The sequence below is a fragment of the Delphinapterus leucas genome, chromosome 20, assembly GCF_059928025.1.
Source record: "Delphinapterus leucas isolate spDelLeu-1000000601 "Yukka" chromosome 20, BTC_Dleu_Yukka2, whole genome shotgun sequence".
Lineage (NCBI taxonomy): Eukaryota > Metazoa > Chordata > Mammalia > Artiodactyla > Monodontidae > Delphinapterus > Delphinapterus leucas.
In genome coordinates, this window is record NC_143148.1 from 6,277,787 (window position 1) to 6,289,674 (window position 11,888).

The window sequence follows — 11,888 nt, forward strand, 5'->3', positions numbered from 1 at the left end:
AAGAAAGGGATGGAGCAGAGAGATTCAGGGGGCAGGAGGGGTGGGATCCAGAGACTGACAGCAGTGAGGGGAAGGAACAAGGGAGGAAGGCTCCCAGCATCCCTCTAGATGGCGGAGCCACACTGGAGATAGAGAATGCAGGAGGGTGGGGTTAGAGGGAAGACTCTACGTTTAGTGGGACATGGGGCATGTTAAGACCTGGGGGTTGAGGAGACACAGTTCTGGCTCTCAGGAGAGAGAACTGGGTGGAAGATAACCACTTGAGACTTGGCCCTGAGGGCAACAGGGGACCATGGAGAGCAGAGGGGGAGCAGGGTCAGACATGGGTATTTGAAGATGGAGGCAGGACAGAGTGGACCAGACGCCAGGAGGCTGGGGGCGGGGTGCTCTCTCAAAGGGCACCTGACCCTCCTCCAGGAAGTCTTCCTGACTTCACCTCCCCACCCCCCTCCACAAGTCTGTTACTAAGTTTCCAGCTGGGACTGCAGTCTCACCGTCTGCCCCCAGGGTGGGGAGTGCAGGGGTTACGCTGGGCCTCCCCTCAGACGGGACTAGCTGATGAGGACAAGTGGGGTGGGGTGGGTGTCTCAGCCATATTATCTGGGTGGGGGATCCTGGCACCTCCCACTGGATCTGGCTCCCTTCCCCGCCCAGGAAGCTATCTGTCCTGTTGGACTCGTCTAGCCCGGGAGGAATGGGTGCAGGCCCTGGGTCTTGCCCCGGTTTCCTCGCGGGTGCAGCTGGCATCATGGGCACCTCACGGGCTCTGCTGCTCTTCCTGCTGCTGGGTAAGCCCCCCACCCAGCCCCTTGCCCACCATTTCCCTTTTCTGCAGCCCAGCAACTCCCTCCCTTCCTTTTCCTCTGCAGCTTCGGGAGTAAGGGTCCTCGCCTTCAAAGCCTCTTCAGGAATTCAGAGAACCAATCTCTCCTCAGACTCAGAAAGATCTTCCCAGGGCCCGGGTTTGAAAGTTCCCTCCATCAAACCCCCCAGCTGGAAATTTCCATATCAGTCTCCAGGTTCAAAAGCTGATATCCCTCATTCTGAATGGTCTCCTGAGGTGCTGAATTTGAAGGACGTGCCCAGGTCCTTCCGGTCCAGTGTTTCTGCTGAGGGCAAAAAGCCGAACCTGGACCCCTTCTCTGGAATCCCTGGTTCCAAAGTAGTTCCTCATGCCTCGGGTTCTCAAGTTCCTGCCCCAAACCCGGAGCCTTCCTTCTCTGTTAAGACCCCAGCTTCCAACAGGCAAGTCCCCAATACGAACGTCTCTGTGGAGACCCCAGTTTCAAAATTCTCCCCTGAGGATGAGGATCTTAAATTCTCTGCCCAGAGCCTGGATTCCAAAGTTCCCTCAGAGGCCCCCTCGGGGCCAAGCTTATCCCCGCAAGTGGGGGGCCCTCTTGCGGTGCTGGTGGGGACCACAGTCCAGCTCCCTCTGCTTCCAGTTCCTGGCCTTGGTCCCCCTTCCCCTCTGGTGCTTTGGCGCCAAGGTTCCAAGGTGCTGGCAGCTGGGGGCCTGGGGCCAGGGGCCCCTCTGGTCAGCCTGGACCCCACGTACAAAGGCCGCCTACGATTTAACCAGACCCAAGGGAGTCTGGAACTGTCCTCTGCCCAGCTAGAGGATGCTGGGGTCTACACAGCTGAGGTCATCCGGGCCGGGATCTCCCGGCAGATACGGGAGTTCATTGTGCGTGTATATGGTAAGTGGGCCCTGAGGTCCAGAGTGCTGGCTGCAGGGGCTGCTGTGGGCAGATTACTGCTGTTCTGGGGATGTGTTTCCCGTCCCAGAGGAAGGGGTTCCTAGACAGGGGAGAGAGGACTTCTGGGCTGGAGGGAGGGAGAAGAGGAGCTGGGGGTCAAGACAGGTGCTTGAGGGAAATTGGACCTGGGGACCAAAACTCCGGCTAAGAGGAGGGCTAAGAGGGGGCCTCGGCTGGGGCGAAGTCCTGGGTGTAAGACGTGGAGGGGGCTGGGGCTCCCTGGTCCTAAGGGACGAGGGGGCTGAGAACCGAGTCCTGAGTCCGTTCCCCCTCTCCCAGAGCCCGTGTCCAAGGTGTCGGTGAAGCCTGAGGCCCCGGAGACCGAGGAGGGGGCGGCGGAGCTCCGGCTGCGCTGTGTGGGGTGGAGGCCGGGTCGCGGGGAGCTGAGCTGGACCCGGGACGGACGCGTCCTGGAGGCAGCGGACCCTGCGGGAGTGGAGCCACCCCGGATCCGCGTAGAGGGCGACCAGCTGCTCATCGCGCGCCCTACGCGCAGCGACCACGCCCGGTACACCTGCCGCGTCCACAGCCCCTTCGGCCACGCGGAGGCCGCGACCAACGTCAGTGTTTTCTGTGAGTGCGGCGGTGCCTCCGGTCGGGGACAGGGATCTGAGGGCTCAGGCTCCTGGAGTCCCTGGGGAGGAGAGGGCTGGAGGTCCAGTCTCCGGAAATCCTGGCGGAGTCCCAGTTGACCCCGACTCTCGCGGTTCCGACCCCCTTCCTCCGCCTAGACGGCCCGGATCTGCCGGTCATCACTGTCTCCTCCGACCGCGACGCCGACCCCACCCTCTTTGTCACCTTGGGCAGCAACGTGACCCTGCGCTGCATCGCCGCCTCGCGGCCACCGGCCGACATCACATGGAGCCTGGCCGACCCGGCCGAGGCCGCGGTGCCCGCCGGCCCGCGCCTCCTTCTGCCCTCGGTCCGGACCGGCCACGGCGGCGCCTATGCCTGTCTCGCTGCGAACCCGCGCACCGGCCACCGCCGCCGCTCGCTGCTCAGACTCCTTGTGGCGGGTGAGAGCGGCGGGGTGGATGGAGGGGCGGGGTCAGCCAGGAAAGGCGGAGATGCCCGGGAGAAGGGGCGGAACCAGCAAGGGGCTAGGATACCCGGGGGGGCATGGGCGGGGGGAAAGAGCGTGGTGGGGAGCGACCGGCAGGGAGGGGCGGAGATCCCAGTAGAAGGAACGGGGGGGGATGCACAAGAGAAGGGGAGGAGCAAGGATGGCCAGGAGAGGGGGCAGGGCCAGCACTGAGAGGGCGGAGCTTCCTAGGGATGAAGGAGTAGTCAAGGAAAGGGACTAAGTTGCTTGGGCCAGTAAGTGGGATCAGCAAGAGAAAGAAGTTACCTGGGAAAGGGGGCAGGGTCACGAGAGAAAGGGGTGGAATCATTCTAGAAAGGGGCAGAGTCGTCTTAGAAAGGGGGCAGGGCCCACTAGGAATGGCAGGGATGTCCAGAAAAGGGGAGGGTTCAGTAGGAAGAGGCGACTCGTGGAGTAATCAAAGAGGGGGGCCAGGGCTTCCCTGGTGGCGCAGTGGTTGAGAGTCCGCCTGCCGATGCAGGGGACACGGGTTCGTGCCCCAGTCCGGGAGGATCCCACATGCCGCGGAGCGGCTGGGCCCGTGAGCCATGGCCGCTGAGCCTGCGCGTCCGGAGCCTGTGTTCCGCAACGGGAGAGGCCACAACAGTGAGAGGCCCGCGTACCGAAAAAAAAAAAAAAAAAGAGGGGGGCCAAAGTAACCTGGTAGAAGGGGTGGAGCTAGAAACAGGTCGGGGTTACGTTTGGAAGGACAGGGATCAGTGTGGGAGGATGAAGTTTCCTTCGGAAAGGGGGGCAGTCAGTGGGGCTGCGACTGCCCACTTAGCCCAGGGGTTGCCGGGGAAAGGGAGCGGGGTCTGCAAGAGAACGGGGCGGGGTCAGTGCCTACAGGGCGGGGCCAGGTGAAGAAGGGGTGGAGTGAACGCGCGAGAGGCGGGGCTAGAGGGGAGCTGGGAGAGAGCTGACTGACCCCTTGAGCTCTCCCTCCCCTCCACAGATCTGCCCCCCGGGTCCCCACAGTGCTCAGTCGAAGGGGGTCCTGGGGATCGCGTCCTCCTCTTCCGCTGCTCGTGGCCCGGCGGGGTCCCTGCCGCCTCCCTGCAGTTCCAGGGTCTCCCCAAAGGCGTCCAGGCGGGACCGGTGTCCTCGGTGCTCCTGGAGGCTGTCCCCGCCCACCCCCGGCTCAGCGGCGTCCCCGTCACCTGCCTTGCTCGCCACCTGATGACCACGCGCACCTGCACTGTCACCCCGGGTGAGAGCTTCTTTCCTGTTTCCCGAGGAGGAGGGGCTATTTCTTTGCTCCATTAGAACTTGAGAAAAGGGGACTTCCTAACTACAGGAAGAGAGATTTCCTCTATCTTTAACCCTACAGAAGGTCGGAGGTTTTCCCTATACCTAAAGCAGGGGCGGGGCCAACATTTCTTTCCTGGACGGAGAGGGCTGACACTTTCCCACGTGTCCAGAGCAATACATGGTTGAGAATAATATGAGTTTCCCAGGCCAGGACCTGGCCTGTCTCTCGTACTTCCTAAGTCCTTGTTAAGGAAATCAGATGAATGAATGAGGGAGGGGGTGAAAGGGCAGATCTTCCTCTTTTGGCTAAGGTGCCCTGTTAGATTCATCAAAGGGCACAGGACTTGTTCTCTTTCTTGATTGGGTTTGTTCCACCCACAGAGGCCCCTCGAGAGGTGCTGTTGCATCCGGTGGTCGAGGAGACACAGTCAGGGAAGGTGGAGGTGGCGCTGCAGGCCTCTGGCTGTGGCCCCCCTTCTCGAGCATCTTGGGCCCGGGAAGGGCGGCCCCTGGCCTCCAGAGGCCGCGGGCGCCTGCTGCTCAGCCAGGATAGGCAGAGGCTCCTGATCGGCAACTTCAGCCTGAACTGGGACTTGGGAAATTACTCCGTGCTGTGCAGTGGGGCGCTGGGTGCTGGGACCGACAGGATCACCCTCACCGGTGAGCCCCATCCTTTCCCGGAACCCAGGTCCTCCAGCCCTCTCTTCTCTCAAACCCAGGAGACTGGGATTCCAGCCTGTTCCTCCCTCAGACCAAGGAGTCCAGGCCCTCAGTTCCCTCCTCCCTCAGACACAGAAATCTTGGTCCCCGGCCTCTGCCGACCCCAGACCCTAGAACTCCCACCCCCAGATCCCTGACCCGTCAGGGAATCCTGGACCCCAGTCACTTTTTCCATGAAACCCTCAGACCCAAGAGTTTGGGCCCCCAGTCCCTTCCTTTCTTAGACCCAGGAGTTGGGGTCTCCAGACCCTCTGTGCCTGGGACCTAGGAGTCCAGGCCCATGGCCCCCTTTCCTCTCCCTGCTAGGACCCATGAATCCAACCCCCACCTTGATTCCACCCCCGCCCACTCCCCAGGACCGTCTATCTCCTCATGGAGGCTGCAGAGAACCCGGGATGCAGCAGTGCTGACTTGGGATGTGGAGCGAGGGGCCCTGATTAGCAGTTTCCAGATCCAGGCCCAGGAGAGCCCTGACCTGAGCAGAGTCACCGCGTCCAAGGACTGGACCTCCCTGCTCACCCTCGGACCTCGGGATCGCTCAGCTGTAGTGCCCCTCCTTCCTGAGAAGCCCCAGGTCTGGGTCTTTCGTATCCTGCCCACTCTGGGGCTCCAGCCAGGGACCCCATCCGAAAGCCGGGTCTACCGTGCCGGTGAGTTGGAGCCGCTGGGCTTCGTCCTGGGCTGAGAAGCCCTTCTCGTGGGCTTCCTCCTGTCAGTCTGTTTTGTTGGATCTTCCTTCTTTCTCTGTGTTACTTTCCTGGGGTTGCTGTAATAAGGTACCATGAACTGTGTGGCTGGAAACAACAGAAGTGTATTCTCTCCTAACTCTGGAGGCCAGGAGTCTGAAATCAGGGTGTCTGCAGGGCCATGCTTTCTCCGAGACTCTGCGTAGACTTCTTGCTTGCCTCCTTCTAGCTTCTGATGGTGACGGTCAATCCTTGGCACCACTCCAGTCTCTGCCCTCAGCTTCCCACAGCCTCCTCCTCCCTGTGTGTGCCTCTGTCTTCTTTTTTTTTTTTTAATATAAATTTATTTATTTATTTGTTTTTATTTTTGGCTGTATTGGGTCTTCATTGCGGTGCACGGGCTTCTCGTTGCGGTGGCTTCTCTTGTTGCGGAGCACGGGCTCTAGGCGCGTGAGCTTCGGTAGTTGTGGCGCGCGGGTTTAGCTGCTCCGCGGCATGTGGGATCTTCCTGGCCCAGGGCTTGAACCCGTGTCCCCTGCATTGGCAGGCAGATTCTTAACCACTGTGCCACCAGGGAAGCCCCACCTCTGTCTTCTTGTAAGGAAACGAGTCATATCAGATTAGGGCCCACCCTCATGATCTCATCTCGACTTGATTGGTTGAATTGTGTCTCCCCCCCAAAGATACTGTAGTCCCCTTTTATCCTCGGTTTTGATTTCTGAGGTTTCAGTTACCGGGGGTCAACCGTAGTCTGAAAATATTACATGGAAAATTTCAGAAATAGGCGATTCCTAAGTTTTAAATTGCGTGCCTGAGGAGCGTGATGAAATCTCACGCTGGCCCCCTCCATCCCACCTGGGATGTGAATCACACCTTTGTCCGGAGTATTCTGCCTGTTTGAAACTGTCTCAGTTATCAGCTCAACTGTCATGCTATGTCAGTGCTTTCGTTCGGGTAACCCTTATTTTAGTAATGGTCCCAAAGCGCAAGAGTAGTGATGCTGGAAAAAGCATAGAATACGTAGGATTTTGTACTATCCGTGGTTTCAGGCATCCACTGAGGGTCTTGGAATGTATCCCCTGAAGATAAGGGCAGGGGGAACTACTGCATACTGACGTCCTGACCCTCAGTACCCGTGAACGTGACCTTCTTTGGAAAAGAAGTCTCTGCATTTTATCTTGATTACATCTGCAAAGACTCTGTTTCCAAAGAAGGTCACATTCACAGGTACTGAGGGTTAGGATATCACTGTATCTTTTTTGGGGAGACACAGTTCAACCAGCAACACTCCCCAGCTTCTAAGTATTGGATGTGTCAGCCCTCAGCCCTCTTCTCCACCTATGCTTCTCCCCAGTGTGGCCTGTCCACTCTCATCACCTTATATATCATTAATACTCAGATGACCCTCAAATGTCTGATCTCCAGCCCAGACCTCTGAACTCCAGACTCGAAAAGCCACCTCCCTGCTTGACATCTTCACTTTCGATGTCCAGCTGGCATTTCAGACTTTACATGTCCAAAATAGATCTCTTGAGGGTTTTTTTCTCCCAAACTACACCCTCCCCCCCACCCCCCACCAACTCTCCAGTCTTCCCATCCTGGGACAGGGCACCACCCACGTGCTGACATCACCTGCAACATCCCAAATACCAGCAGGGTCCCATCACTTCCTTCTGAAATGCTTTCCCAATCCACCCACTTCTTTCCATTACACTCTGGTCAGACACCACCATCCTCTCTTGCCTGGACTGCAGCAGCCATTTACCTGGTCTCTATATGCCCCCTCTTGCCCTCTTACAATCCATTCTCCAGGTAGAAGCCGAAGTTATGCAAATCCGATCACGTTGTTGCCGCCTTGCTGAAAAGCCTTTCGTGCCTAGGCTCTGGCCCCTGTTAATCCCTCTAACTTCATCCTTGACCTCTTCCACCTTCATTCTGTGTCCTCCACCCACAGTTTTCATTGAACGCAGAAAACTCTTTCCTACCTCTGAGTCTTTGCATGTTCTGTTCGCCCTGCTTGGAACACCCTTCCCCCTGTTTAGCATGCCCGGCTCCTTACTCCCCAGGTCTCTGCTCAAATGTTCCTCAAGGGCCTTCCTTCACCCACTTTTCTAAATGTCACCTCCCCTTCCATTATTTCTATCGTAGCCCATTTATTTTTTCTTCTGAGCACGATCTGAAATTATGTTATTTATTTGCACATTCGTTTCTGATTTCCCTCCTAAAATTAACCCTCACGATAGCAGGTATCTTGGTTTGCTCACCAATGGATCTTCACCACCTGGCAGAATGCCAGGCACACCACATTCACTAAGGAAATGTTAAATGAATTGAGAGTGCTGGGGTCCCAGATTCCTGGGTTCTGACGGGGGTGTTGAGGCAGGAGGCTCAGGAAACAGGTCCAGATTTGGCCCCTGCTCTCCTTATCCTCCTTCTCTTGGTCTCTTCCAGGCCCCATCCTGGGCCCCGGGGCCATCACTGGCATCGTCCTGGGCTCCCTACTGGGCCTGGGACTCCTGGCAGCACTTCTCATCCTGGGCATCTGCTATCTGTGCCACTTTCAAGGTGAGTGAGTGACCAAGTGGTAGGTTCCCTACAAAGAGTCCCATTGGTTCAGCATCTGAACCAATCAGCAGCAGTTACCTCATCCAACCTGCCTTCCTACCTCCATATCAGCCAATCAGAGTAAGGCTCCACCTCTCAGCCCAGTTTCCCTCGCCATTGACTGCGTGGGGGGTGTCAGAGCAGCCAGTCAACTGTTTCTATTTCTCTTCCTCCTCCCTTTCCCAGGAGAGACTCCTAACAGAAAGAAGCATACGCCCAGGTTGACCCCTGTATTCACCGTACCGGAAAATAAGATGCAGAGCGTGACCCCAGAGCAGACCCCACAGCCTCTGCCCCTCGAAGTTCCTCTGGAGGACCCTAGCCCAACCAGGGCCCACCCAGTGAGTGTGGGTGCCCCAGTGTCCTGGAATGGGGGTGGAACTTTTTGTGTTTTAGTCAGGCAGAGGAGATGGTTTGAATTCTCTTCCTCCAGCTTTTCTTATTGGTTTACAAAATTGGTAGATTTTCCCTGTCTTTTTTTTTTTTTTTAATATATAAAAGTTGGACAGGACTTCCCATCCAATTTTTATATATATTAAAAGAAGTGCGAAATTCCAATTCCCCCTCCCAAATGCAGGAAAACGCCTTCATTCTTTTCCATAAAAATTGGCAAAACTTCCATTTTCTCTCCGAAGTGGGATAGAACGTCTTTTTCCCCATAAAATTTGGGTTGTTGCATGTCTTATCTCTCCCAAGGGTGGCCAGACATTTTTTCCTCCTTGCAAACGGAGGGAACTCAGCTAATTTTGGAATGGTGCGAGCTAGCTCTAGAAAAGGGTGAGTTATGTCACATCCAGGGTAACCCCTGAAGTTGTCCCCCTTCCCTCCCTTCTCTTCCAGGCCTCTGGTCTGAGGACAGTCAACTCTCCACGTGGGGACCCCAAGATTGCTCGGGCAGCCACGCAGGTGTGACCAGGGCTAGTGGCCTGCTCTGTGCAGGACTTTTGGGGCGGGACTTCCTGTTTCACCCCAGCAGCAGTAGGGGACCTCCTGTCCTGTTGTGACTGAAGGTTGGACCCGTAAAGTGGGACTTCCTGTCTCCCTCTCTCAGCGTAGAAGACTCGCCTTGTATTTGTGCAGCTAAGGAGATGGGACTCCTGGGCTGGGAGAGACTCCTGCTGACCTAACAGTGTGGCTTGCACAACCTCCAAGCAGTCGAGGACCTGTGGCCGACTGGCAGGGCTTGCTGTGCTGCCCCGAGCTGGAGAGGGCGGCCTGCCTCCATTCTCTAGAAAGGTCTTCCTATGTCAACGTTTGCCTGCTTCAGGCCACGCTCCATCCAGCTCCCGGGGTCTTCATCTTCGATCAGATCGCGTTCCTCTTCTCTTTAAGCCCTTCTATGGCTGCCCGTTGCCCTTCAGATATTGTCCAAACTCCTCATCATGACCTTCAAAGTCTTGTGGTTTGGCCTCTGTCAGCCTCTCTGACCTTCCCTTCCAGAAGTTTCACCCCTGCTTCTCTCCACCGTACTTAAGTTTGCCTCCAGGCCTTTGCTCCCGGAGCGTACTGTACCTGGAGCAACACTCTTTGCTCTATGTCATTCATTTTTTTTGCGGTACGTGGGCCTCTCACCGCTGTGGCCTCTCCCGTTGCGGAGCACAGGCTCACGCGCAGGCTCAGCGGCCATGGCTCACGGGCCCAGCCGCTCCGCGGCACGTGGGATCCTCCCGGACCGGGGCACGAACCCGTGTCCCCTGCATCGGCAGGCGGACTCTCAACCACTGCGCTACCAGGGAAGCCCTATGTCATTCATTTTTCAAGTGTAAAGGTAACCGTTACCATCTTAGAGGACCCTTCCCTAACCCATGACCCTAACGTGCCTCAGTCATGGGTTTAGGTCCCAGAGGCCCTGAAGCACCTGCTCCTCGTATTTAAACACATACTATCTGTTTAGCCTCCGACCCCCTCTTAACTGGGCGCTCCACGAAGGTGGAGACCGTGTCATTGTCCTCAGCACTTAACACAGAGTTTGGTACACAGCAGGCCATCCATATTTGTTGACTGATCAAATATTTGGGGCCAGTGAAGGACTGGGCTTGCTGCTACCATCCCCAGCAGGATGGCTTCTTTTTCCACCTGGGTTTCTCATTGGAAATTTAAGGAGTGCATCAGTGAAGATTCTTTTGGCTGTAAATAACAAAATAAATGATGGCAAGAGATGGAGGTAGGTGGTTTCAGGCTGACTCAGCCACTTAGTGACCCCATCAAGTACCTGGGCACTTTGTGTCCTTCTGCTCTGCCACCCTCAGTGGGTCAGCATATTGTCTCACGTAGCAAGATGGCTGCTGCAGCTCACATCTTCACGCAACTGTATCTGACGACAAAAGGAAGGGAGCAGCGTTCCTCTCCTCTCATGAGTGGGGGAAAAAATTTCCTGGAAGCCTAACAGTAAACTTCCCTTATGTCTCATTGAACAAAAACTGGCCACATCATTGCAAGGGAGGCTGGGAAACCAAATATCTCAGCCTGTATCGTGGGAGGTGGGCAAAGAGGAAACTGGCAACAACTAGAGTATAGGCAACCAGCATCTGTCTCAAGGAAGGAAAGGATTCTGGTTAAAGATTGGGGTGGAAGAGGCCTTTAGGAAATACAGTCCTTGGGTCTTTTTACAAAGGTGGTGGCTGGGGTCCTGGATACCTGGACCCTACATCTGTATCAGCTAGAATTTTCATTTCCATTTTAATCACTAGAAACAGAAAACCTAACATGAGTTGGCGTGAACATACATGGGACGTTATTGCTTATGTAAATGAATGTGGGCATCAGGTAAGTTTTGATCCACTTGCTCCAGTGATGTCATATGGACCCAGTTTCTCTAGACCTTCCACTCTGCATTCCATAGTGTTTCTGTCATTCTCAGCCTCCACGTGTTGTCTTCCCCACCATGGCTATCCCCATAGACCCAAGATCTCTCCATGCGATGGGGAAAAGGAACCCTGCAGATCCAGACTCCACGCCATTGAGCCACGTGACGCAGCAGAAGAGCATCTCTTCTTAGGAAATCCACACAGCTCTGGTGTTCATTCTCTCAGTAGTCTGGCTGGGTCATGTGCCCACCTCTGAACCAGTCACAGTGGGAAACGGGCTATGCTGAGTGGCTTAAGCCAATGGTGCCACCTCTGCAAATGGGTCAATTGCAAATCTACCAGAGAGAAAAGGGAGGGCAGAAGTGATGCTGGGGAGGCACCACCCGTGACCACACCTCTCTGCCCTCCACTCACCCATATGCTTAATGACATGGACACCTGCAGGCGGAGGCTTTGGAAAAAGGCGTTTATTGGTGTGGTGGTCTCAACGCTCCCCGTGACTTGGAACACACGGCCCCCAGGGCCCCCCGCCCCCCTCCCTTGCACCCCTCCCCCTGCCCGCCCTGTCCCCCGGACCCTGGGAATGGAAGACAATGTGGGATGGGGTCCACGCCCCCGTCTGAGGTACAGTCACTGCTCCTTGCCCCTCTGCCCCTGCTCTGCCCTCTCTCCCCGTCCCAAGCTCTGGGTGCTGTATAGTTCAGGGTGGGTGTTTATAGAGGGTCTCCCGGGAGTTGGAGCTGGTGACTTGGCATCTTGGTCTGGGCTCAGGATGTCTGTGTGATGCCTCTCTCTCCCCCACCTTGTGTGATGTGGTGTGCCAGGGCGGGGTGTTCCTACAATCAGAGCTGAAGTTACAGCCTCAGAGCCCCTTCCAGATAACAGTTGCCCATCCTGGGGGGAACTACAGCTGGTCACCAGCTACAGGACAGCTGGAGCCGGGGGGGGGGCTATTGCTGGTCACAGTCGCTGGTGTGTG

At 56.4% G+C, this 11,888-nt stretch overlaps 1 protein-coding gene across 5 annotated transcripts; it reads left to right on the forward strand.

Moving 5' to 3' along the window:
- Nucleotides 1–615: 615 nt before the first annotated feature.
- On the forward strand, nucleotides 616–11,577 carry VSIG10L (V-set and immunoglobulin domain containing 10 like). 5 transcript variants are annotated; one of them, XR_016390832.1, is made up of 11 exons: nucleotides 617–788; nucleotides 870–1,700; nucleotides 2,040–2,333; nucleotides 2,492–2,776; nucleotides 3,797–4,051; nucleotides 4,474–4,752; nucleotides 5,169–5,462; nucleotides 7,950–8,063; nucleotides 8,289–8,443; nucleotides 10,793–10,868; nucleotides 10,945–11,577. XR_016390832.1 is itself a non-coding variant. In XM_089902134.1 (10 exons), exons 1-10 carry the CDS (start codon nucleotides 695–697, stop codon nucleotides 10,805–10,807), a joined length of 2,616 nt encoding a protein of 871 aa, XP_089758260.1. In that variant the 5' UTR covers nucleotides 617–694; the 3' UTR covers nucleotides 10,808–11,577. The 5 variants fall into 5 exon arrangements, 3 of the variants coding, with proteins under 3 accessions (XP_089758258.1, XP_089758260.1, XP_089758259.1); XR_016390833.1 differs by having other exon boundaries at nucleotides 10,963–11,577; XM_089902134.1 differs by having other exon boundaries at nucleotides 10,793–11,577.
- Nucleotides 11,578–11,888: the final 311 nt, after the last annotated feature.

Coding starts and splice junctions, on each gene's coding strand:
- VSIG10L (XM_089902132.1), top strand. CDS start 695: ATGGGTGCAGGCCCTGGGTCTTGCCCCGGTTTCCTCGCGGGTGCAGCT. Junction 5,463..7,949: donor AAGCCGGGTCTACCGTGCCG/GTGAGTTGGAGC, acceptor GGTCTCTTCCAG/GCCCCATCCTGGGCCCCGGG. Junction 8,064..8,288: donor CTATCTGTGCCACTTTCAAG/GTGAGTGAGTGA, acceptor TCCCTTTCCCAG/GAGAGACTCCTAACAGAAAG.